The sequence below is a fragment of the Hordeum vulgare genome, chromosome 2H, assembly GCF_904849725.1.
Source record: "Hordeum vulgare subsp. vulgare chromosome 2H, MorexV3_pseudomolecules_assembly, whole genome shotgun sequence".
NCBI classification, from domain to species: domain Eukaryota; kingdom Viridiplantae; phylum Streptophyta; class Magnoliopsida; order Poales; family Poaceae; genus Hordeum; species Hordeum vulgare.
In genome coordinates, this window is record NC_058519.1 from 622,038,621 (window position 1) to 622,063,882 (window position 25,262).

Consider the following 25,262-nt stretch of genomic DNA (forward strand, 5'->3'; position numbering starts at 1 on the left):
AAAATATTCAAAATTTACAAATATGATGAAGATGTATCAATGATTTAATCATATTGGTTTCACCGCTTATTTGTGCAACCTTTACTATTTACTTATTCTTGCATTATTTACTTTTATGCTTCCTACATCATTATCTTTATTTTACTACCGCTTTGAATAGCTCACAACTTGCAGGCATCTTCTTTTAACCCTTCGAGAGACAAAAGATTGGTTTCTGGGCTCTTCGTGGGATAAATACTCTTACTTTAAAAAAGGTATTATTAAACCATGTACACTTGCAGGACATCAATAGCCGAGCGAACAATGCCGGATGGAAGGATGGCCAAGGCTGCGGAGCCCGAATAATCTTTCGGCACTCTTGGACGGCATGGGCTCGTGCAGGTTCTACAAGCTCCGGTTGATTCATTAACGGCCACGTGGCTAAGAGAGAAAGAACAAAACTAAGAGGAGCTAACTAGTGTGGTACGTAGAAGATTATTAATTGAGTAAGGACTGAAATTAAGTCACACGGTACCACCAATCAATTCCTCGTCAGTACACTTGGTCCTACAAACTTATGATATGTTAAAAGGAGCCATGTCACTACTAACCCTATAAGGCTTTGTTCGTTTAACCCCAACCCCGTCGGGATCTGGCCCAAACCCCTTCGGTCCTAGTGGGTTTCTCCCTGCCCGGTGTCGGATCCCGGTCTGGCTTATAACAGCCTTCGGTTAAACCCGGCCTGGATTAATCCCCTCCCAAATCCCGCCCAAAACCCGTGGAAACCGCAGGGAAATGACCCACGCGTCCGATGTTGTGGAAGCAAACCCCGTCTCTCTCCCCCAAACGCTTTCACTCACCCCGACTCCCTTTCTCGATTCGGCGACGTTGACGTCAACGGCGACGACGCCGGAGAAGAATGGACATCAGCAGCGCTACTGGTGGAGACGGCGGCGGCGTCCTTCCCCATCCCCTTCCCCTCCTCCCTTCCCCTTCCCCTCCTCCTCCCTTCCCCTTCCTCCTCCCCGTCCCCTTCCTTGTCCCACCGACGCCACCGCATCCAATCGCAGCGTCACGAGTTGGGCGGTGATCCGAAGCAGCCGCGACGCGAGCTGGGTGGTGATTTGAAGCAGCCACGGCGCGAGCGGTGGCAGCTGTCGGCGTGACTCTCCCCGAACAGTAGACCAGTACGCTGTTAGTCCTCTTCTTGATTGAAAGCTGTAACCAAACAGAATTAAGACAAGGGATTGTGTGGATCTGTGGGAGAAGGGGTTGATCGGGGATGGGTGACACGAGGGGATTCATCAAATCCATGTAGGTGTTGGTTACCCGTGGGAAAGGAAACCCCAACAACCGAACAAAGCCTAAAGGTGATGTACCAAATATATACCCACACCATTAGTGGTTAAAAATAATGGCGTGGAATTAAACCGGGGCACCACCAATTTAGATTATGGATAACCATTTTTGTACAAGTGGAAGGGTGGTGAGAGAGTGAGGTGAAAATGGGGTTTGGACGGTGAGGGGAGAGTGGGGTAGGAGTTATGGTGCATTCGGGATGTCATGTCGGTCTCTCGCATTTTCCCAGTCATGCAGATTTTTAATTTATTTTGAACACAATCCACTACTCCCACACGTTATTTTGGGACGCGGGGTGGGAGTTATGGTGCATTCGAGATGTCATGACGGAGGGAGTATGTTATATGTTTGTGTTTAATTTATCAGGTGAAACACCATGAATACGATTTGTACAAAAGGAAAAATTTAGAGAAATAAACCTAGATATATGCGTAAGTTTTATAAACCGGAAATGAGGTAGTAGTAGTAATAAAACACAAATATAGCATACTTTGGAGAAATATTGAGAAAATATCTAAAGGGCAATGCTCTGCGCCAGCGCGCCGGCCCAATTTTTCAGTCAGCCCGGATCCGTCGGATTTGCACGTGCGTAGCCGTCAGATCTCCCACTCCTCTTGTGCATCCCACCTTCAACCTCCCACACGGGAGAAAGAGAGAGAAAGGAAGGCGCCGCCCCTGCACACGCCGCACCCCACATCTCGCCTCCTCATCTTCTCTCACCGCTAGTCATCCCTGGTCGCCGCCCCTCGTCTTCGGTCGCGGCCCTCCTCGTCGGTCCTAACTCCGCCATGATGTATGCAGCAAAATACCTCTCCGATTGTAGCAAATCCGAGGGACGGTTGCAACAAAAAGAAAGTCATCACCGTAATAGGCCGCAGATCCGCCGTGACAGATGTAACAAAATCCGTCGTCGATAATAACAAAATTAGATGACGGTTGCAGCTTTTCGATCAGCTGGTTGGAACTTTCAGGGTGGAGGTTCACCTCGTCGGAGTGGAGTTAAATGGATGGACGGAGTGACTGGTTGAAGTTTTCTCTATTGCCGGTTGAAACATTTTTCATGTACCATTGAAGCTTTTTCTGTCAACGGTTGCAACAAATGCGAGCATGGTTCTGCCATCACGGGTCGCAGCTCAGCCGTGATGGATGTAGCAAAACGTTATGCCGGTTGTTGCAAAATGAAACACCGATTGTTGTAAAAATCACGACCCCATGTGCGATGTAGCAAAATGCGACACCGATGGTTAACAAAATGCGGTGTCGGTTGTAGCAAATTTCGATGCCGGTTGAAGCATGTAGTAAATTACGCCTTCAACCATGGATGCAACTTCGCCGACCATGCCCGTTGCAGCTGCGGTCGCCAAGGAGCAGTTGAGAGAGGGGAAATTGAGGACATGACATTGGTTCGGTGTTAGGTTTCGAGGTTCCTCGCCGGAGAAGATGACGGGGGCTCGCTGAAGAAGATCGACGGGGTAGGATTTTCCATGATAACCGGGAGGTTGGGAAAAAAGAAGGAGAAGGACACAGGGATGAGGAAAGAGATAGCGAGTGGACGAGACCGGTCCAAGCTGAAAAAGTTTACCATATCTAAGGAGGTGTTTGTTTCAGAGATTTTCGCCCGTCAACTGTTTACGCCGTAAAGGGGAAACATTACTAGCGTTTGTTAACTCGACATCGTAAACACATCCCTCTGTAAACAGGTCCAGCCCAGTCATCGCTTGATACCGCCCAAGCCCCACCGGTAAGGTCACGGTACCAAGCCCAAGCCATCCTCCTGCCCCACTAGCCCTCTCCTCCTGCACAGCCCCCTTTGCCTCGTCCGTCGCCGCCTCCAAAATCCCCTTCGAGTCCGACGTCGATGCCTCCCAAATCCCCTTCGAGCCCCCCTCCGCCTCCCTTGCAACAACTACCTTTGCCGACATCCATGGCTCCGTGACGAACTGAACAAGTTCCCCGTGGAGATCATGACAACAGGCGGCGCTTATGATCAGGAAGGCTGCGGCGCTTGAGATCAGTGACGGTCGCCAGCGCACATGGTCATGATGGCCGGTGTGGCACAAGATCCAAGCGGTCGAGGGCTGGATTTGGGAACGGCCGGCGGTGTTTGAGATCTTGGTCGGCTCGGTCCGGGACGAGCAAGAGCAGAGCCATCTACGGGGATGATGGTGGCTGGTAAGGGGACGAGCAAGAACAGAGCGATGGTAAACAATTCCTCTACCTCAACGGAAACAAACAAAACTTGAAAAAATCTCATTACACCTCCTTAAACAGCGCACGGGGCAATTTTCCAAAAATAGCAATACATAATAGGCCATGAACGAGAGAGGAATCATTCATGGAAGCAGGTGGTGTCTCTGTATCTGTCTGGTGCCGTCGATGGTGGTTGTCATCTGCCATGGCCCCATCCCATGTCATACCTGCACCCACACCGACCCGCTTTCCTCTTGGACAGCTCACGCTCAGGAACCCCACCGATCAGCCACCAGCTACCAAACGCTTCTGTAATAGCGACTGCAGTCGCTCGCCACGAGTGGGTGCACACAAGCACCCACTTCGCCAGAGGGACGGAGAACTCCGGCGCCTGGGTTTCCAGGAGAACTGTAGAAGTGATCAACGGCGACATGGCGTCGGCGGCAGGCGACGGGACGAGGAGGAGGAAGACGGCGTGCGTCACCGGAGGGAGCGGGTACATCGCGTCGGCGCTCGTCAAGATGCTGCTGGAGAAGGGCTACGCTGTCAAGACCACCGTCAGAAATCCCGGTTAGATCAGATCAAATCTCCTCCTCCTCTGTTTCGATCTGAGCCCGTGTCTGTCGTGATTGCAACAGATTTGTGATAGGCACTGTGATTTGATTGACGTGATTCCAGATGACACGGAGAAGAACTCGCATCTCAAGGATCTGCAGGCGCTCGGCCCCCTGGAGGTCTTCCGCGCCGACCTCGACGAGGAGGGCAGCTTCGACGGCGCCGTCGCCGGCTGCGACTACGCCTTCCTCGTCGCCGCTCCGGTGAACCTCTACGCAGAGAACCCTGAGGTGAAGAACCACCACCGAACTCCACTTCCCTTTTAACTAACATCACTGTCGGCCTCGGCTCTGCTGTCGTGACTGTCATCTTTCTGTTCCTTCGTGTACTAGTACTTGGCACGCATTCTTCAGGCTGTCACTCACTCTGAATTCTGAAACCACCCAGTAATTAATTGACAAATTTTTAGTACTTGACCCAATCGCACACCGTTACGGCAGAAAGACGTGATCGAGCCGGCCATCCACGGAACCCTCAACGTGATGAGGTCGTGCGTGAGAGCGGGCACGGTGAAGCGCGTGGTCCTGACATCGTCGGCGGCCGCCGTCTCCAGCCGGCCGCTGCAAGGGGATGGCCATGTCCTGGACGAGGAGTCCTGGTCCGACGTCGAGTTCCTCAGATCGAGAAAGACCGGTCCCTGGGTACACATATTTCTGCATTTTCAGCGTTGTCGACATTTTCCAATCATATCAGTGGCGGATGAGAACTATATATGATGCTCGCGCAGGCGTACCCTGTCTCCAAGGTGCTTCTGGAGAAGGCGGCGTGCGCGTTCGCCCTGGAGCACGGCATCAGCCTGGTCACCGTGTGCCCCGTCGTCACCGTCGGCGCGGCGCCGGCGGCCAAGGCCAACACCAGCGTGCCCGACATCCTCTCCCTGCTCTCCGGTGAGGACTGAAACTAAACTACACGCAAAATATGATGAACTAAACAATATGTATATACCAGGCGATGATGCGAGGGTGAGGAAACTTGAATTCATCGAGAGGAGGACCGGCTCGATCCCGATGGTCCACATCGACGACCTCTGCCGCGCCGAGGTGTTCGTCGCCGAGGAGGAGGCCGCGTCGGGGCGGTACAACTGCGGCAGCGTCAACACCACCGTCGTGGAGCTCGCCCGCTTCCTGGCGGCCAAGTACCCGCAGTACAACGTCAAGACCGACCGGTACCAACGAGCTCCTCGACTACTAGTAGACCACTCTGGTGGTCATGGCGAGTTCCGACGACGCTCGTGCACCGGGGATGCGTGCGTGATGGTTGTTTTTTGTTTTGTTTTGTTTTGTTTCAGGTTCGCCGGTCTCACCGAGAAGCCGAGAGTCTGCATTTCGTCGGCGAAGCTCGTCGGGGAAGGGTTTGAGTTCAGGTACAAGAACCTGGACCAGATATACGACGACGTCGTCGAGTACGGGAGGGGGTTGGGAATCCTTCCGTACTAGTATGATTGATTGATCTTTGAACCAAACGATGCGCTTGCAAGCAAAATAGGGTTAACCTCCTTGTTTTGTTGGTTAATAAGCTTATAACCTCCTAAAGTACATATATGATGAAATGTGGTTGTTTAGCTCATATGAAAAATGATTTGTAAAACATACTTGTATGAAAAGTGGTATATACCATTGTGAACATTCTCGGAACAATGGTTGTGATCTGCTCTGAACAGTCTCATAAGAATGGTTTAGATGAAAGACTTCACTTTAACTATCGGAGTAGCCGCCTGAATATGGCACTAGAATTACCAAAAACTATCGGAGTAGCGACTATCTATCTCTTGCTGCGACAGAAAGCACAACATCACGTGCAGTACTCCATAAATTCGCCGGCTCAGCGTGCAAGAGAAACACTGGCTCACTACCACACTTTCTTTATGTTTAATAAAATTTATTTATATTTTAAAATCAAAAATATTATTTTTTAATTTTACAAATGTTTACCACATGTTTGAAAAAATGTTAACTCCATGTAAAAGAGTGTTTCCACAACATTTAATAAATGCTGATAGCATTACAAAATGATTGTGACAACTAAAAAATGTTCCCGCATTTCAAGAAAATGTATGTGATTTGCTTTTCAAAATGTGATTAAAATGCATAAAAAATGTTTGCATAATAAAAAAAGGATTTTGTACCATTCAAAAGAAATATTTATGTATTTCAAAAATATGTATGTGATATTTACAAAAAACGTTAATATGGTTTAATTTTTTTTTACATAGCATTATTGTTTTTCGTACCATTCAAAGAAATAATGTGAAACTAAAGATAATATTCCCACGTTCAAAAAAATTATTATAACATTTTAGAATATGTTGATAACAATGTAAAAAAATCAGGTGGTTTAACAAAATGTTTCATGCCAACTAAAAACTTGTTTAACGTGTACTCGAAAAAGCCGTTAACGTTTAATAAGAAAATGTACGAAACCTATAGGTACATCATGTATTAGAAAAATGTTCTAAGGTGTATAAAAAAATGTTCTAAGGTGTATTAAAAAAAAGGTTCTAAGATGAAAAATGTACAATGTGTTTTGAGAAAAGTAGATATGTGTTGAAAATGTGGCTCTTCATTATCGCTAGGTGTCGTTATTTTTCCTTTCACGCGTGCGACTAGAAACGCTAACCGTCAGGAGAGTCAATCCGTCGCCTTCCTCCGACGGCTCCCCTCCGCAGGCGACCTCGGCCGACAGTGATGAGGGGTGTCGATGTATCTACGGGTGTGGATTGTGTAGCTTTAGATTAGACCCTAGTAGCTTAGCTTTTTCGGCTGTTCGTCGTCTTGCCTTTTGCTGCGATGATGACGGTGCTTAATAATGAAGCTTCTGATCACTCACCAATGAGGCAACCGGTCCTATGAGGATAGATTTGGAAACCATTCCATTCAAGTAAGGATAATGTGGCGACGATGACATCCTTGTGATGGACTTGTGTCCTCGGGCTCCGTCATTACAACGGTGTTTGCTCCAACCGTGGCACGAAGATCGGGATATAGTCCAGAAACGGGTGCAGATTATGGTATGCATCGAGGACATTTGTAGCATGGTTCATCGTGTGCTAGGTTCGTGATTCGTGGCTGACAGGTATGATTTCCTTCTCCGACATATTAGTCATGCGGGGATGCCAGATCCGAAGTTCGATGGTGCGTCTGGAGTCTTGCCTCGGTCTGATTTGTTCAATGAAAATGATTTGTTTTACTTTTGTGAGTTATGTTAAAGGTCCATAAAGCTGCATATCAGCAACGGAACTGCGTCGAGTTGAGAAGATGATCCATTTTTTTTCTTTGGTGACCATTGTGGCGTCGAACGCCGGTAATGGATGATGGCGTCAAACTCAAGGAATCTTCGGTCTCAACTGTATTTTTCTTTCTCTTGACTTGTGTTACTTTGTGTAAGGGCTAACATCCTACTGTCTTTTTAATTTTACTAGCAAACGTGTCCGTGCGTTGCAACGGAAAAAAAATCACCCCCTTATACGTATTGGACGATATGTGTAATAGGCATTTCCAAAATAACCAATATAGAGAATGTATTAATTAATATTGCACAATAAGCTTTATCATGGAAAGTAACATGCAAAATAATAGCATATTTGAAATCTTCACTTTTTTCTGAGCGATTTTAATATATAACATGTTAGATTTGGAGTTAGGATTTAAAAGATATGAATGTTTTAAAAGCATTTGAATTTACACAAAAAATGAAGCAATAGGAAAGGAAAAACAGGAAAGTAACATGCAAAATAATAGCATATTTGAAATCTTCACTTTTTTCTGAGCGATTTTCATATATAACATGTTAGATTTGAAGTTAGGATTTAAAAGAGATGAATATTTTAAAAGCATTTGAATTTACACAAAAAATGAAGCAATGGGAAAGGAAAACAGGCCGGCGCTAGAGTCGAACTCAAGTCTCCTGCTGGTGCAGCAAGCCATCGTGCGTCCGCCACTGGGCTAGACACATGATTGTGTTGAAACAGATGTGGCACTTTATATATACCATATTAAACGAATCGTTTTTCGTTTTCTCCCCTTAAAAAGGAAGTGCGGGTTGAATACACAAAACGCTAAGGGCTTTTTTGCAAAACCGTCATGACGGACAGGAGTAGGGCTGCGCCCTTTTATTATTAGGGGAGATTTGATCGAAGTTTGCTATCATACTTGGGATATAAATAAGACACTTATTACCCTGTAAAAATAAAATAAAATATATATCAGTCGAAAAAAATAAAGCAAAAAATAAAAAAATAAAAAGGAAAATGGTTGAGAAGGATCTACTCCTTTTTTAAAACCCTTTTGGGAGTGATGATTGACCTCTTCGTTCTGCCCCCAACAGAGGAGGAATGTGGTTTCTCCTCCTCCTTCCATTAGCTTTGCTCATCACGACTTGCGCCGCCTCTTTTGATCGGCAGAGCGTCACGCTTTGGTGTTTGCACTCGTGAGACAGAGTCATAGACTTTGGAGGTAGTAAGAGTTAACTGTATGGTCGTCGCCATTTTTGTTGTTGCTGCCAGTGCCACCGCTGTTCACCACAACCTGCGTGGCAACCAGCAGCAACGACTCCTCTACGTAAATGCACATTCGTGCAGCTGCGAGCTTAATCGAGTTACGTATCAGAATTGTGCTCCGGTGCTCGAGCTATTCCCACAAGAAAAGAGGTGCAATGGTGACCACCGAAGACATGGCGGCGTCGGCGGCGGCGGGCGACGGGGCGATGCGGAAGACGACGTGCGTCACCGGAGGGAGCGGGCACATCGCCTCGGTGCTCGTCAAGATATGCTGCTGGAGAAACTCCGGTAATCATGTTAGATATCTGTTCACTTCTTGTTAGACCCTCGTGCTCGTCGGCATTTTTCTGTTGCAGCCCATGAAATCTCGACTTGCGTGTCAACCTGCCCAACGCAACCGTCAGAAAAGACCTGACCAACGCAATCGTCTAAAAAGACCTGCCCAACGTCTTTACATAAGTGTAGGTGCGAGCATAATCGAGTTACCTCACAGAAACAGAGCTCCCGTGCTTGAGCTATTGCCAGTGCCAGGAGAACTGCAGAGTAGTGATCACCGGGGACATGGCGTCGGCGGCGGCAGGCGATGGGACTACGAGGAGGAAGACGGCGTGCGTCACCGGCGGCAGCGGGTACATCGCGTCGGCGCTGCTCAAGATGCTGCTGTAGAAGGGGTACGCCGTGAAGACCACCGTCAGAAACCCCGGTAATGTAGTTAGATCTTTTATTACTTGCCGCCGTCAAGATGCTGCTGGAGAAGGGACTCTGATTGTAACTGATCGTATACCCCGGTAATGATGTTTTGGATACTCAGATGACGCGGAGAAGAACGTGCATCTCAAGGCCCTGGCGGCGCTCGGCCCCTTGGAGGTCTACCGCGCCGATCTGGGTGAAGAGGGCAGCTTCGACCACGCCCTCGCCGGCTGCGACTACGTCTTCCTCGTCGCCGCTCCGGTGAACCTCAACCCAGAAAACCCTGAGGTAAGCGACAACCACCACCAAGCTCACACTCTCTTGAGGCTGTCATCACCCACTCTCTGATCCCTGAAACTATCAACCGTCCCACTCGCGCGCCGCTTATAATTCATCTGGCGATCGCAGAAAGACGTGATCGAGCCGGCCGTCCAGGGAACCCTGAACGTGATGAGGTCCTGCGTGAGAGCGGGGACGGTGAAGCGGGTGGTCCTCACGTAGTCGGCGGCCGCGGTGTCCAGCCGGCCGCTGGAAGGCGACGGCCATGTCCTCGACGAGGAATCCTGGTCCGACGTCGAGTTCCTCGGATCGACAAAAACCGGACCTTGGGTACGTACACATATACAAACTTTCGGTGTTTTCGATCTGTTAAAATCATTCCAGTCACGATGAGACGAATGATGGTGGCGCGCCATACCGCAGTCGTACTCTGTCTCGAAGGTGCTTGTGGAGAAGGCGGCGCGCGCGTTCGCGGAGGAGAAGGGCGTCAGCCTGGTCACCGTGTGCCCCGTGGTCACGGTCGGCGAGGCGCCGGCGGCGGATGCCCTCGCCGGCGTCGGCCTCGTCCTCTCCCTGCTATCCGGTGAGGCCTGAAACGAATCAAGACGCACACTCCGGTGGACCGATATATATATATATATATTTTTTTTTAGAAAAGGAGGTCGAGCCCCGGCCTCTGCATCGAGTGATGCATACGGCCATATATTATTAGCCAAAAAAAAAAGTCTCCACCGAGTATAAAATGTCTGAAGCAAAAAGGGAAAAGAAGACAAGAACGATACAAGGCATTACTCATGCCCAAGCCGGAGATGGCAAACAAACAAATAGATGACTAAACACCTATCCTATTAACATGACGCCATCCAAACCGGTTGAAGATATCCTGTGCTACCATCTTTCATCGGACACACCCAGTACCCATAGGTTCCCTGGCGACCACAGGAGTGAGTGATGACCAAGTGCGGATCAGTGCGGTAGCTCTGTGAATAACCTGCAGGAAGTGAAAATCGCGTTGTCTGTTAAACACCAAGTCATTCCTGCAATTCCAAATTGCCCACAACAGTGCACAAGACTCCACACGAATAAGTTTAGCAGAATGTACATCCACCTCATTTAGCCACATCCCAAATAACGTGGTTATACTGTTTGGAGGAATGATGTTAAAAGCAATATGTAGCGAACGCCAAACCAGCTTAGCCATAGGACAAGTAAGAAAGAGGTGTTGTATTGTTTCTTTAACCGGACAGAAACTGCATCTAGAGTTACCATTCCAATTTCGCTTGGCAAGATTATCTTTCGTTAGAATTACCCCTTTATGAACAAACCACATAAAGACTTTGACTCTAAGAGGGACTTTGATCTTTCAAATATGTGCCGATTTTGGAATAGGTGTAGAATCGATGAGATTCAAATACATCGATTTAACCGTGAATATTCAATTGCTAGTCAACTTCCAATATACACGGTCAGGAGTGTGAGACAGGTTGACATCCATCAACCTTCTCATAAGATGCAGCCAGCTGATCCATCTACTCCCAATAAGAGATCTGCGGAATTGAATATTCAGAGGAATCTCGCTAAGTACTGACGCAACGGATGCTTGCTGCCGTTGTGCAATATGGTACAACTGCGGATATTGAAATGCTAGAGGCATCTCCCCTAACCAAGTATCTTCCCAGAAGCTAGTCGATTCACCATTACCAATGATGAATCTAGTTCTACAGAAGAAAACATTTTTAGTCCGCATCAACCCTCTCCAGAAAGGAGAATCCGTTGGATGAGCTGTAACCTGAGATAATGATTTGTTCTGTAAGTACTTGTTCTTCAAAATTTGTACCCACATACCTTCGGTTTCCGAAGATAATCTAAACAGCCATCTGCTGAGTAGACACCTGTTTTTAATCTCTAAATTTTCAATTCCTAAACCACCCTGATCTTTGGGTCTACAAATAATATCCCATCTAGTCAGCCTATACTTGACCTTAAGCTCATCACTTTGCCAGAAGAACCGGGATCGATAGAAATCCAGTCTTTTCCGTACCCCAACGGGAACTTCGAAGAAGGATAGGAGAAACATGGGCATACTCGTTAGTACTGAGCTTATCAGCACTAGCCGTCCTCCATAAGAAAGAAGCTTGCCCTTCCAGCAACTCAGCTTTTTCTCAAAGCGATCCTCGATACATTTCCATTCCTTGTTTGATAAACGTCGGTGATGAATAGGAATCCCTAAATACGTAAAGGGTAATTTCCCAGTTTCACAACCGAACAATTGATTATAAGTGTGTTGTTCACTTTTGGCTCTACCAAAACAGAACACCTCACTTTTATTGAAGTTAATTTTCAGCCCAGATAGCTGCTCAAACAGGCAAAGTATGAGTTTTAAATTCCTAGCTTTAACCAGGTCATGTTCCATAAACAGAATGGTGTCATCGGCATATTGTAGTATCGAAACTCCCCCATCCACAAGGTGCGGGATGAGCCCCCCAATCATATCCTTATCCTTAGCCCTCTTAATCAAAAGGGCCAACATGTCAGCAACAATGTTGAATAGAATAGGGGACATTGGGTCCCCTTGCCGGAGACCCTTGAGTGTCTGAAAGAAGTGACCTACGTCATCATTAACCTTAATCCCGACACTGCCATTTTTGATGAAACAATCGACATGCTTTCTCCAGAGCTCATCGAACCCCTTCATACGAAGGGTTTACTGCAAAAAAGACCATTTGACTTTATCATAGGCCTTTTCAAAATCCACCTTGAAGATAACACCATCAAGTTTCTTCGAATGGATTTCGTGCAGTGTTTCATGTAGCACAACGACACCTTCCAAAATGTTCCGCCCAGGCATAAAGGCTGTTTGCGTAGATTGCACAACGGAATGTGCCATCTTTGTTAACCTATCTGTTCCCACCTTCGTGAAAATTTTGAAACTGACGTTAAGCAAACAGATTGGGCGAAACTGCTCAATACGAGTCGCCCCCTCTTTCTTTGGTAACAACGTAATAGTACCAAAATTCAAATGAAAGAGTTGAAGCTGACCTGCATACAAATCATGAAACATTGCCATAAGATCCTCCTTGATAATATGCCAACATTTCTTGTAAAACTCAGCCGGAAACCCGTCTGGCCCAGAAGCTTTACCACTCTTCATCTCCCCGATAGCCTCCAACACCTCTTTCTCCGTAAAAGGGGCTGATAATAACTCATTGTCAGACTCTCCGACTTGAGGTATATCCGCCACTTGATGCTCATCCATAGTCACAAAACTATGGTCAGAAGCACCAAATAACCTTTTGTAATAATTAGAGATATACAATTTTAGGTTCTCATGACCTACAATCGTTCCTTCATCTTGCTCGAGCTGAATGATTCTCTTTTTCCGATGCTTGCCATTAGCAATCAGGTGAAAAAATTTAGTATTATTATCCCCATGAACAATCGCCCGAACTTTAGCTCTGCTCGCCCATTTCGATTCCTCTTCTCTAAGGAGAGCTCTAAGACGTTGTTCAGCCTGATTCTTTAATGATCTCTCATTAAAATCCAGGATAATAGTCTCAGCCTTACGGTCGAGATCGTCTATAAGTTTAATGAGCCTGTCTTGCTCATCCTTATAGCTCCCAGAGACGTTCTTAGCCCAACCACGAAGGTATTGTCTAAGATGTCTAATTTTGTTTTGCCATCTATCAATGTTGGATGTCCCACCCAACTCTTGATTCCATTCCCGGGCAACCAAATCTAAAAACCCCTCCCTAGTAAACCAGCTTAGCTCAAAGGAGAAACCTAATTTGTTGCCCATATGTATAGCACTACCAGAGTCCAGCAGCAAAGGTGTGTGGTCCGAAATTGCTCTCTGAAGCGCTCGCACCGTTACTAGGGGGAATTTCTGTTCCCATTCAGTGCTAGTAAGAACCCTGTCTAGTTTTTCGAAAGTCTGGTTTTGAAGGGAGTTGGCCCAAGTAAATTTTCTACCTGAGAGCTCAATCTCCCTAAGATCGAGGCTCTCAATAATAGAGTTAAACATAAAAGGCCATCTGCCATCAAAATTGTCATTGTTCTTTTCGTCAGCTCTCCTAATGATATTGAAATCACCACCAATCAACAACGGCAATTTCTCATCACATATCCGAACTAGATCAACCAGAAATTCAGATTTAAGCTCCTGTTGAGCAGCCCCATACACTGCAACCAGAGCCCATTGGAATCCATCCACTTTGGATTTAATTCGGAATTTAACCACAAAATCCCCCAGTACCACTTCCTGAACATGAAGTGTATCACATCTTACTCCAAGTAAGATCCCACCGGATCTTCCTCTTGGAGGGAGACAATGCCAGCTAAAATCCACACCCGCGGTTAAGGAACTCAAAAACTGGGAAGTAAAATTGTCTCTCCCAGTCTCCATGAGCGCAATAAAATCGAGGTGATGCTCTAACGTTGCCTCAGCAAGAAATCTTATTTTAGCCAAGTCCCGAAGACCTCTGCTATTCCAAAATATGCCTCTCATCTTTCATCATAAATTTTTTTGGCAATTCTAGCGCAAGCACTCCTTCGAACCGCGGAAACCGGATATACCTTCCGTTTCCAAGGTCGTTTTGGTTTCTCCAGAACCTCCTGGTCCATATAACCAGAAGTTCTGAGGTCAACTGGCGAAGAAAGTGTCTCCTCGGAACTTAGCTGTATGTTAGAAGCCTCTGTCTCCTCCAAATCAGCAGTGATGTCTAAATTCTCACATAGAGTGTTCAGACCCCCCAGCTCATTAATCGCAGAATCATTCATAAGTTTAACGGCCGCAAGATTTCGAATAATGTCAAGAGCCCTATCTACTTCTAAGTCTAGAAGGTCATTAATTGATTTCGAAATTTGCCTACCAGTATCACCCAAGGAGACCCCAATATCGGCAGCATTATCAATAATATCATGCGGAGAGAAATGAAGAATAGAATTGTCTTTGTGAAAAGACATACCTGTGGAGTATTTCGCATTTCTAATTTTTGCAGCTCGCATTGCACGGCCCAACTGCAAGTCATCCGCGTCAGGTTGCATCTGAATACGCTGACTGGAACGCCTGTCCTGAGTCATGGGATTTGTGAGGCCCCCAAATGCAACAACATCCTCCTCAGTGAAAGATGCCACCTCCTGCGCCACCGGCTCCACTATCAGACTCACCTCTGGCATCGGGAAAGTAGCTGACACCTCCTCCGTGAAAGATGCCACCTCCTGCTCAACTGGCTCCAAAATCGGACTCACCTGTGAGGCCGAAATAGGCGCCGACCCCTCCTCTGTCGCCAGCTGAGGCAGCACAGAGTCTAGCTGAAACATCACTCCCGAATCCCGAGTCCTCTGCTGATCGGCAACCTCCACTGGTGCAAGAGCATCAGCTGCCACCAGCACATCTGTTGGAGCATCCGGTACTCCAGCAGACGTCGCTACCGCCCCAACAGACTGGGACGTTACTCCCTAGCCTCCACCCTGCAGAGCGTGCTCCTCCACAGTGGCATCTACCGCCATGCCTGGCTCAACCTGCTGCGGCAGCATGTAGTCACCCTTAGCCTTAGCAAAATACCGCTCCAAAGAAACTGACGGCAACCCAACCACCGGCGAAGAGGGCTGCAGTGCCGTTGAAGATCTCTGCTTCCCAGGAATAGACAACCGGACCTTTCTACCCAGCCCGACGTCCCTCGCCGAGGCAACGAACCTTGCAGGTGCAGAAGCCGGCTCCAAAGAACCAAAACGCACCTGTGTTACCGGTGCGGACATACCCGCTCCACCTGCAGTCGGTGTCTTAGGATCATTCGGCAAAACGGCATGGTTGGAGGCTACCTCGTCCTTGTCTGACTCCTTAGCACGGGACTCATCATCCCCATCAAACATATCTGCATCTGTTTGTTTCTCCTCATCAACAACCATGAGAGGTCTCTCAATCTCTAAGCGAAGAGTATACCTCATACCCTCATAAACCCAAAGGACCTCATCTGGCACAAGTCCAATATCAATCACACTGACCAACATCCGCGCAACCCCTTTGGCGCGAGAAAACACCATGTCCACCTTCTCAGTCTTTCCTATCAATGACCCAAGGCTCCAAGCAACATGAAAATCACCCACCGCCTTCGACGGTACGCCCGCAAACCGGACCCAAATCTGATCCAGGGGAGTCCCCTGAGGCTCATCACCCTTCCAGGAATCAAACTCTAAGATACAGCACGTGCTTGGCACTCTGCACATACCGAATTTCAGCAGCCGCGCCAAGTCTTCCTTGGAAGGAAAAACAACCTTGAACACATTGTCAGCAACAGCAATAGGGTCCCATCGAAAAGAAGAAGACACCAGCTCTCTCAGTTGCTGGCCAACCTGGTCTGCAGTCATAGACCCACTGGCCACAGTCACCTTACCAGTAAGGGTTACATCGGGAGCATGCACCGCAGAAGTCCCAGCAGGTGACTCAAAAAACATTAGGTCCTCACAACAAGTCCCATAAATCGCTACTGTCCGCATAATTCCAACTGTGAGAGGACATTTAAGTAGACCATGTACTGGTTTGAGACAGAACTCACATAATTCCGCCGTACATTCGGACACAAAGTGACTATTCTCACCACAGCGGTAGCACGTCATCTTTTCCTTCTTGCGCGCCCACTTAGATGGTCTATCTCCCCCATCTGATTTAACAATAGTGCTGTCCTTGAGCTGAGTCGGACCCTCAGCATCTCCAGGCCCCGGTAGTAACGCAGCAGCAGGGCTCCCAGACCGCCCCTGAACCTGCACCTCCGCTATTGGTTCAAGAACCTCAGGAGTTGGCAGCGAATGCTTAGACTTTCTGCCTCCGCCTCGAGCAGCCCAATTCTGCCTATAGCCCCCTCTCTTAGGATGCGAAGGACCAGCAACACCTTGCACAAAATTCCCCGGAGGCCCCTGCCAAGCACCCCGACCGCCTCCAGCAGAAGAAGCACCGCGATGCTGGCCATGACCGTAGGCACCAACTCCATTGTCTCCCCACCGGCTGCGAGACTGCCCTTGATTCGTTTCAGGCCCCCCAGACCCTCCTGCACCCTGCTGTTGCAAGTTCCTGGGCACCTGGGCTGGCGGCCGACTCCCCTGGGTCAACCCCCTCGCAGCCAGCTGATTCCCCTGGTGCGCCGATTGCTGCAAAGGACGCTGCGAGGCGGACGCCCCAGACGGCAGCGGTGCGTGCGAAGCCCCGGCCGGAGGCGGCCCCTTCCCAGACATCACCTTGGGCGGCGGCAACTTAGCTGGCGGAGCAGTACCCCTCCCTGCCATGATCGAGAGATCAGCAGCGGTAATGCTAGAGCACATTCAGAGGGCGTCGGGCGCGGTCTCGATGGTCCACGTCGACGACCTCTGCCGCGCGGAGCTGTTCGTCGCCGAGGAGGAGGCGGCGTCGGGGAGGTACATCGTCTCCAGCGTCAACGCCACTGCCGTGGAGCTAGCCCGGTTCTTGGCCGCAAAGTACCCGCAGTACAACGTCGATACAGATCGGTACGCGCGAATGTCTTGAGTCTTGAGTCTTGACGCCCCTCTGGTAATGGCGAGTTCCAAAGCATGTGCATTGAATGTTTGTTTGTTTGTTTGTTTGTTTTCAGGTTCAGAGATCTCCCCGAGATGCCGAGGGTGTGCGTTTCATCGGCGAAGCTCGTCAAGGCAGGGTTTGAGTACAAGTATAAGACCCTGGATGAGATCTATGACAACGTCGTCGAGTACGGAAGGGCCACGGGAATCCTTCCGCACTAGAATCAGACGATGCGCTTGCAAGCAAAATAAGCCTATAGTCTAATATAAAGTACACAAATGATGAAATATGGGTGTTTAGTTTGTACGAAAAAGGGATTTATAAGGTTGTATCAAAAGTGATTGATCCACATCATGTTTTTGCTGGTTGTGTACCTCTTTGTTATGAGAGGCTGGGCGCTGCTCATCATGTTTTGTATCCGTTTGATGCTATATTTTGAGTTAATAAGTAACTTCAACTATGTGACCCAAACAAATGCACGCTTTGTCAGTCTTTTGTCCCTTTGGATCGACGTGTCTGCACCCAGTTGCAAATGGGTCGGCCGTGCGTCCAACGCGTCGATCCATTTTTGTTCGTGCATAATATTTTTCAAAGGTAAAAAGGCCCGTGGTCACAGATCATGCTAGCGTCAAGAGTTCACGCCGACAATATGCGAGCGACGGACATATATAAATACGTAGTTTTCGAGATGGGTGCACTTGCGAGCGGGCCAACACACATGGCAACACATAAAGTGAGGATGTAGTTCCACCACGCCATCTCGTTCATGGTCATCATGCCCGCACGCCACGGCATAGATCACTCATCATTGAGGTTGAGCATCTTGGCATGCATCTTCTCGAACCAACACCGCTTCCTCGGAGAGATCGTGCTCAAGTTCACCTTCATGATCTCGACTCCCTTCGTCATGCAAGCGAGCCGGACTTCTCTTGCTCTGGTGGCTGCTTTGGTGGCCTCGATCTCTAACATCTTCGCTTGCTTTTTCGTCTCTAACGCGAGCTTCTTGTTTTGTATGTCCATGAAGGCGTTAGTTTGCTCCTCCTTGTCTTGCGGGCGTTCAACAGGCTGCCGACCTGGTGCTCGCGAGGCCGTTTGTGCGCACCCCATGAGGACGGTCCACCCCATAGGTATCGTGTTGAGATCGATGAGGGCGCTGGCGTGGCATGTGCGACTGAAAGTGCAGTCATGCCCTTAATCGAGTTTTGGTGTTAATGACAACACATACATAGAAAACTAATCCTATTTGTTGAGTGTATCTCAGGATGGCAAGTACTTTAGTAGATTGAGAATTATGTGCCAAGGTGGTCTGAGAAGATTGGGACTTATATGTCAAGAAGGCTCGGGATTGAGAAAAGATGATGTAGACTATCCTTTAAATTTACTATTCTTGAGTATAGGGATCCCTCACTATTAAGAGGGGATCACAGGTTTTGTGATGAATTTGCTCATACTAGATCTCTGCTTTTCTGCTCATACCACATCTTCACTACTCTGCTCTTATCTCAAAACAGAACCAATGCCTCGGACATCCGGCCTCCTCCGGACGTCCGAGGGCCGGACGTCCGACCTGTTTCGGAAATCCGGAATCCTATACCAGAGAAATCAGAGCCATATAACTCGGACTTCCGGCTCCCTCCGGACGTCCGAGGGCCGGTCGTCCGACCAACTTCGGAAATCCGGAGCTTTGCACCAGAGAAACTTGAGCCATATAACTCGGACTTCCGGCTCCCTCCAGACGTCCGAGGGCCGGACGTCCGTCCACTTTCGAAAATCCGGAATCTTGCACCACAGAAGTTTGAGTCGAATAACTCGGACTTTCGGCTTTCTCCGGACGTCCGGTCCCTGTTCAACTACACAGTGGTTCGAGATATATTTACATACCTCGGACGACCGACCCCTGTCGGACGTCCGACACCTTGTGGACGCCCGGACATCCGTGAATTGCCGGATGTCCGACCCCTGTATGACTTAAAGTGTCCCCAACGCCTGTTTTACTCTCCCACTATATATACCCCCCTCCCACTTCGTGGGAGGGTGTTCAACACAGCTAGAACACATACAAGAACACCTTTCTCCTCACTCACTCTTGTCTACATCCAATCTTAGATCCCAAGAGCATTTGTGAGTCCCTTTGAGTGTTGTTCCAATCAAAAGATAGATCGTCTCCTTCTCCTCCTCTCCACCAAAGTGATTTGTGATTTGAGCGAGTTTTGAGCAATCCCCGTGATCTTGTTACTCTTGGAGGTTGGAGACTCCTAGGCGGTAGGAGTCTTCGGAGAGGAATCAAACCATTGTGATTACCCCCGGAAAGTTTGTGAAGGTTTGGAAGCCACCTAAAGGCTTACCACTAGTGGTTGAGAAACGCCTTCGTGGAGTTATCTTAAAGGAAGAATAGGGTGAGCCTTCGTGGTAACATCCGCCCCTCTAACGGTGACGTAGCTTCCCTCCAAGGAAGTGAACATCGGGATACATCCTCGTCTTTCTTGGAGTTTCGGTTATTCCCAACCCTAACTCTCTACTTGTGTTAATCCTTATTACGTACTTGCATTTGATTATTGTTTACCGGTTGCCTTACTTCACTCTAAATAGCTTACTCCTTGTCATTGCAATTATTAGGCTCACGCTCATATTCCACACCTTTGCCTAAAATTGCGAAGTAATTATTAAAATTTGGAACTGTACCTATTCACCCCCCCTCTAGGTCCATCTCGATCCTTTTCAGCGGCCACGTTCACCTACGGCGAACCGGAGCCCGCAGAATTGGAAAACCAGGAGGTTTGCGGGTGCTGCCGTTCGAAGCCTTGCCCTTGCGACGCGGCGGACATGCGCGACGACATCGGCAGCGATGAGCCGGTGCTGGCCACGGACACAGGGGCAACGACCAGCCTGTGCTGGCCTGGGTTTAACCCTAGCATCAGCAGGGTCTGCCTCGTGGCGGCAGCGATGACCCAGTGGTTCTTCGCGGCTTTGGCCTCCTGATCTACGGTGGCGGCAATGCTGGACGCGGCTGTTGCCTCCTCCATGGCCTCTTGCTCATGTCGGCAACGCTTCCTCCTCGCCGATTGGACGGTGCACTCCTTAGGCATTAGAAACTTCTTCTTTCTGGTCGTCATCGACCCTTTGCTTCCGCCCTTGTCAGAGACGGGACCGTCCAAGGGTCGGGAGGCGAGGCCGACGACGGCGTCGAGGACCGGAGCGAACGTCCATGCCGCGCGCGCGAGTGGGCGGGAGGTTCTTGGAAAAATGGAGGGAAATGGTGACGCTATCCCATCGACGAGCGGGCCAGGGGGAGGAGAAAGGTGGATGTCGTGCGTATCCATCTCGTGTCCATTTCGACAGGATCGCGGACGGACAAAAAACGAACGTTATTTGTTTGGGTCGACGCGCTGGGCTGCGTTTTGTGTCCATGACGACTGAAACAGACACGTGCCGACGAAATGGATCGAAGGGTTGGGGTTGCTATAAAAATGTCCTTTACCAAAAAAATGTCCTAACAATATTGTTCCTGTAGTATGTGCCAGATATTTGATAATTAAGTGTATCCGTCTAAACTACACATTTTCTTTGGCTTCTTTCTCATAATAGGTTGCTCAGTAGAGACAACCTGATCAAGAGGCAACAGTTTGATGATTTTCCATGCGTGCTCCGAAGTGAGGCAGAAGCTTGCTCTCATATGTTCTTTGATTGCGTCGTAGCAGTAGAGGTTTGGAAGATTGCTCGTGCTGGTATTGGCCGACTTCTCGCCTATGAAGGTGTACCCTATTTTTTAAATATAAATGGTGCTTTTAATTGACTTATAATGTAGCATTGAGGAATACAATCATAATGAATACATGTCCAGTCTCTGCATAGCTGTGATGCATACATCCAAGACAAACAGACAAAACATCATGTCGGCAAAAAACAAAGTTGTATCAAACCGAAGCTATGCATAGGCGGATGAAGAAAATATATGATTGCCAAAGTGAATGTAACAGCTCGAGACTGACGCTATAGAAACCTTTCATGTATTTTGAGTTTCGCCTTATGTTTCATTTGTTAGTTGCATTCATCAGCGCATCATTCGCACTACATCGCTATCATTTTCCAAAACTCGTGTCCGTTCGTAGTTGTGGATTCTTCATGTTTTTGTCGTTGATCGTTTCAAGACCAAATACACTTGTACATAAGCTTAAATAAGTGATAATCATGATGAGTTTGTCCTCGGATAAACCTACAAGCTTCTTCTTCTTGACTTTGTCCTTTGATAAACCTACAACCTTAAACAATTCACATATCTTATTTACATATATCAAGCGGTAATCAGGATGCGTCGTACCATCTCCTGCATAAGGATTAGATAGCATTTTCGCTAACATACTTGAAGAAAATTTAAAATAAATATTTTTAGAAAGTTCAGTAGGTTGAGGAGCGGCTTTTGCCACTTCCGTTCGAGGCAAAGATGCCCTAAACAAACCAATCAAAGGATGATTATCCAGAGTAGCAAGCAACAGTAAATTTCAACATGTACCGAAAATATTTCTTACCAAATTCAATTTTTCAAAAACGCTTCACTCCCCGGCAAAGGCGCGAGAAAAGAGTCTTGATGACCCACAAGTATAGGATATGAATCATAGTCTTTTCGATAAGTAAGAGCGTCGAACCCAACGAGGAGCAGAAGCAAATGATAAGCGGTTTCAACAAGGTATTCTCTGCGAGTGTTGTGAGTAACAATGATAGATAGTTTTATAGCAAAATAATTTATAACAAGTGTCAACTAACAATAGTAGCAAATGTGTAGCAAGATAGACAAATCCTTTCTATAGCAAAGGATATGTCTGAAAGTACTATTATATGAAGCAAGCACTTCCGAGCGTGATGCCGAGCTCCACGCTGAAGGGCTGCCATACACGCATCCACGACGCATCATCTCCCGTCAAGACGGGTGTGGAACTGCAAATGCAATGCAACGCCCTCAACCCTCGTGTATGAATGTGCCACATGGCTCCACGGTGTGAAAGGCGCAAGAGGAGGCAAAATCGACAAATATGACCCTTGGATGGTAAAAACTTACAAACTGGACTACGTTTGAATTTTTTTCACTCAGCTAATCCTTTTGTGTGACGCCCGATACTTAGGCGCCACACTATACTGTGTGACGCCTAAGCCTCGAGCGTTGCACATGCTGCAGTGTGATGCCGAGAGCTTAGGCGCCACACATGCACTTATGCTCGGCGCTCAGGCACTCCTCCAGCACCTCCACCCACAGAGCGTCGGCGCCCACGTCCGCGTACGCATGGGCGGTGGCCTTGCCGCTCGCCCACGCCGCCACCACCACCACGGTCTGGAGCGAGTGCCCGACGCCGCGCGCGACCACGGTCGCCCTCGAGGCAGGCGCCGGAGCTCCGAGGGGTCCCGGGACCAGCATAGCACCTCGGAGACGGCGTGCTCGGCCTTCATCCCCTCGATCCGCCGAAGGATGAACGCGGGCGACGGCGACTTGCCCTCCTCCTCGGCTAGGGTCAGCCACGCCTGCCGCTCCAGCCGCGTGTCGTCCTCGACCACCACGCCCTCCCACTCGAAGATGACGCCGACCCAACCACAGCCCATGCGCTCGAGACGCATCAGGGGGTTGTGCAGGCTAGGGTCGTCGGCCTTGTTCCGTGGCGGCCACGACGGCGTTGCCGCTGGGGGAGCATCATCGGTCCCCAGGCCGCCGGTGTCGCCCTCTCCCGGGATCCCCCGGAACTCCTTCCGCGGGACGGCCTCCTTGATGAACCCGACCGCGGCCAGGGCCCTGGCCGGCCAGTCGGCAAGCCGCCTCGCGGGCTGCCTCGTGGGCACCACCCGTGCCACGAGGCGGCGGCCGGCGAAGGCAGTGCCCAGGTGGCGGCAGCTGACGACATGGAGCGTCCGGCGCGCGTGGATCCCCTTGGGCCGGTGGTGGTCGAAGGGGTGGTGGGCGATGAAGGAGGTGCTGGCGCTGACCGTGTCCACCATCATCATGGCTGCCGCTGGATCCGCCCTGCTCCTCTGCTCCGCGGCGACCTTCATCCAGAGCCCCACCGACGTGTTCGGCCTGGTGGCGCTCGTCGAGCCAACCCCGTCCTCGGCGCGCGACTTCGGCGCCATGGTCTCCGATGCGCCCTTCGTGATCCTTTGGCCGGAGTCCACCGCCGACATCGCGCTCCTCCTTACCGAACTGTCGACGGCGCCGCCACGCCCGAGGGCGACCGCGGTCGCGCGCGGCGTCGGGCACTCGCTCCAGGGCCAGGCCCAGGCGCGCGACGACATTGTGGTGGAGACGCGTTCCCTGCCACGCACCGTGGTGGTGGTGGCGGCGCGGGCGAGTGGCAAGGCCACAACCCATGTGTACGCGGACGTGGGCGCCGGCGCTCTGTGGGTGGAGGTGCTGGAGGAGTGCCTGAGCGCCGAGCATAAGTGCATCTGTGGCGCCTAAGCTCTCGGCGTCACACTGCAGCATGTGCAACGCCCGAGGCTTAGGCGTCACACAGTATAGTGTGGCGCCTAAGTATCGGGCGTCACATAAAAGAGTTAGCTGAGTGAAATTTTTTTGAACGTAGTCCAGTTTGTAAATTTTTACCATCTAAGGATCATATTTATCAATTTTGCCGCAAGAGGAAGGGACTGGACAAGGGAATAGGTCGAGGTGGCCTAGGAGCCCCCCTTCCCTGCCGCCGCCGGTCTGTTGCCCAATGGTCGGCCAAGGCGGTAGCATGGACTTGCGTCTTGGGTTGGCGTTGGTTTGCCTTGTGAGTCGCTCGAGCGATGTTGGATACGGTAGGTAGATGTTGAGCACCATGATGAATCCATAGATTCTACATAATGCCAGGTGAAATATACACACTCCATCCAAGCTGAAACTTCATTTTTTAATTATGGATGTTTTGTTATACTGTTGAAAAGAAATAACATACAAACCACTAATAATTTTTGCATGGATATAAGAAATGTGTTGATTTCTATACTTACGTGCTTCAACTAAGGGAAGCACTAGCAATCAGACTACTGATATATATTTTTTACGAAATAACTCTTATATTACGCAATCATTAGTGATTACAATCTCGTGAGACAATACATAAGACTTTATCTTGAGCCGAGCCGAGCCAAACCATGGTTCTGCCCTGCCTTCTACCAAAACTCGTCATAGCATGACTAACACAATTGCGTGAACGACGGATATGAGTAATAGAAGAGACACGTTCCCCCATACTTTGCTTAATCTCTCCAATCAAAAAAGCATATCTTGATAAGTTGCATCCCGCGTCCTTTGCATTGCAACAGCCTCAAGACAATCAAACTCCTCATCTATCGGTAGAGAGCTCCATTGCAGCGCCAACCTGAGACTCTCCCGAATAGCCAGGATCTCAGACTCAAGCACGTCATCGCAATCATCAACAAATCTACAAGCGCTGAAGATAAAGTTACCATCATGATCCCGCGAGACCATGCGAGTTCCAGCACTCTCGTTAGACTAGTGGATGGCCGTAGGATTAGCAGCCCAATTGACGTCGGATCATGTACGAGAATAGAGCCTGCGCCAGGCTGTTTCTTAGATTTTTTTATAATGACTCGCTTTAATTAATTACGGTGCTTTCTGTAACTGTTCTGAAACAAACGCTTGGCGCCCATGCTGTTGTTGGTGCTTCTTCCATCGTTCAACTAGTAATAATGTCTCATATACATATAATTGTTTGTTAGAACAAATATTTAACCTTTTTCCTAATGTTAGTAAAATTTCCTTTCAAGTGCTTTGATTTAATGAAAATAATGTTCATCTAATGTCACACTATATTTTATTTTTGCTTCCACTGATGAGACACTTTGCTTCTCTTGGAATCGAAATTTGGTTGGACCTACCAAAAAAGTGTGTCCAAGAACTATACACACGCAATATTTTTTTTTGCATCAATGAATTTCTTTGTACATTGGACTGTTTGAGCCCCACATATATTCTTTTCAACACAAGAAAACTTTGCTTCCGTCGGTTAGAAAATTGTTTCCATCATAAAACTGTTTTGCTGCTATCTGAACATAAGTTTATTTTCATGCTTCCTCCATTCATAGTGTACTTAAGTTTTTTTGGGTGCTAGTAAAATTTGCTTCTAATTGCTTTGACTTAAT

The 25,262-nt window shown here is 48.6% G+C and overlaps 2 protein-coding genes and 1 pseudogene across 2 annotated transcripts; 2 read left to right on the top strand and 1 right to left on the bottom strand.

Annotated features, from left to right (window-relative positions):
* The first annotated feature begins 3,765 nt into the window (after nucleotides 1-3,765).
* LOC123427960 (anthocyanidin reductase ((2S)-flavan-3-ol-forming)-like) lies at nucleotides 3,766-5,791 on the top strand. The gene is made up of 6 exons (XM_045112107.1): nucleotides 3,766-4,098; nucleotides 4,207-4,373; nucleotides 4,584-4,784; nucleotides 4,871-5,030; nucleotides 5,092-5,308; nucleotides 5,432-5,791. The coding sequence occupies exons 1-6, from the start codon at nucleotides 3,960-3,962 to the stop codon at nucleotides 5,577-5,579; spliced, it is 1,032 nt and encodes a 343-aa protein (XP_044968042.1). The 5' UTR covers nucleotides 3,766-3,959; the 3' UTR covers nucleotides 5,580-5,791.
* Nucleotides 5,792-9,084: 3,293 nt separating this feature from the next.
* LOC123427961 lies at nucleotides 9,085-17,544 on the top strand (annotated as a pseudogene).
* A 4,808-nt stretch (nucleotides 17,545-22,352) lies between these two features.
* On the bottom strand, nucleotides 22,353-23,134 carry LOC123428799 (5-amino-6-(5-phospho-D-ribitylamino)uracil phosphatase, chloroplastic-like). Its single transcript, XM_045112942.1, has one exon. The coding sequence runs from the start codon at nucleotides 23,118-23,120 to the stop codon at nucleotides 22,353-22,355; it is 768 nt and encodes a 255-aa protein (XP_044968877.1). The 5' UTR covers nucleotides 23,121-23,134.
* Nucleotides 23,135-25,262: the final 2,128 nt, after the last annotated feature.

Coding starts and splice junctions, on each gene's coding strand:
- LOC123428799 (XM_045112942.1), bottom strand. CDS start 23,120: ATGATGATGGTGGACACGGTCAGCGCCAGCACCTCCTTCATCGCCCAC.
- LOC123427960 (XM_045112107.1), top strand. CDS start 3,960: ATGGCGTCGGCGGCAGGCGACGGGACGAGGAGGAGGAAGACGGCGTGC. Junction 4,099..4,206: donor GACCACCGTCAGAAATCCCG/GTTAGATCAGAT, acceptor ACGTGATTCCAG/ATGACACGGAGAAGAACTCG. Junction 4,374..4,583: donor TCTACGCAGAGAACCCTGAG/GTGAAGAACCAC, acceptor CCGTTACGGCAG/AAAGACGTGATCGAGCCGGC.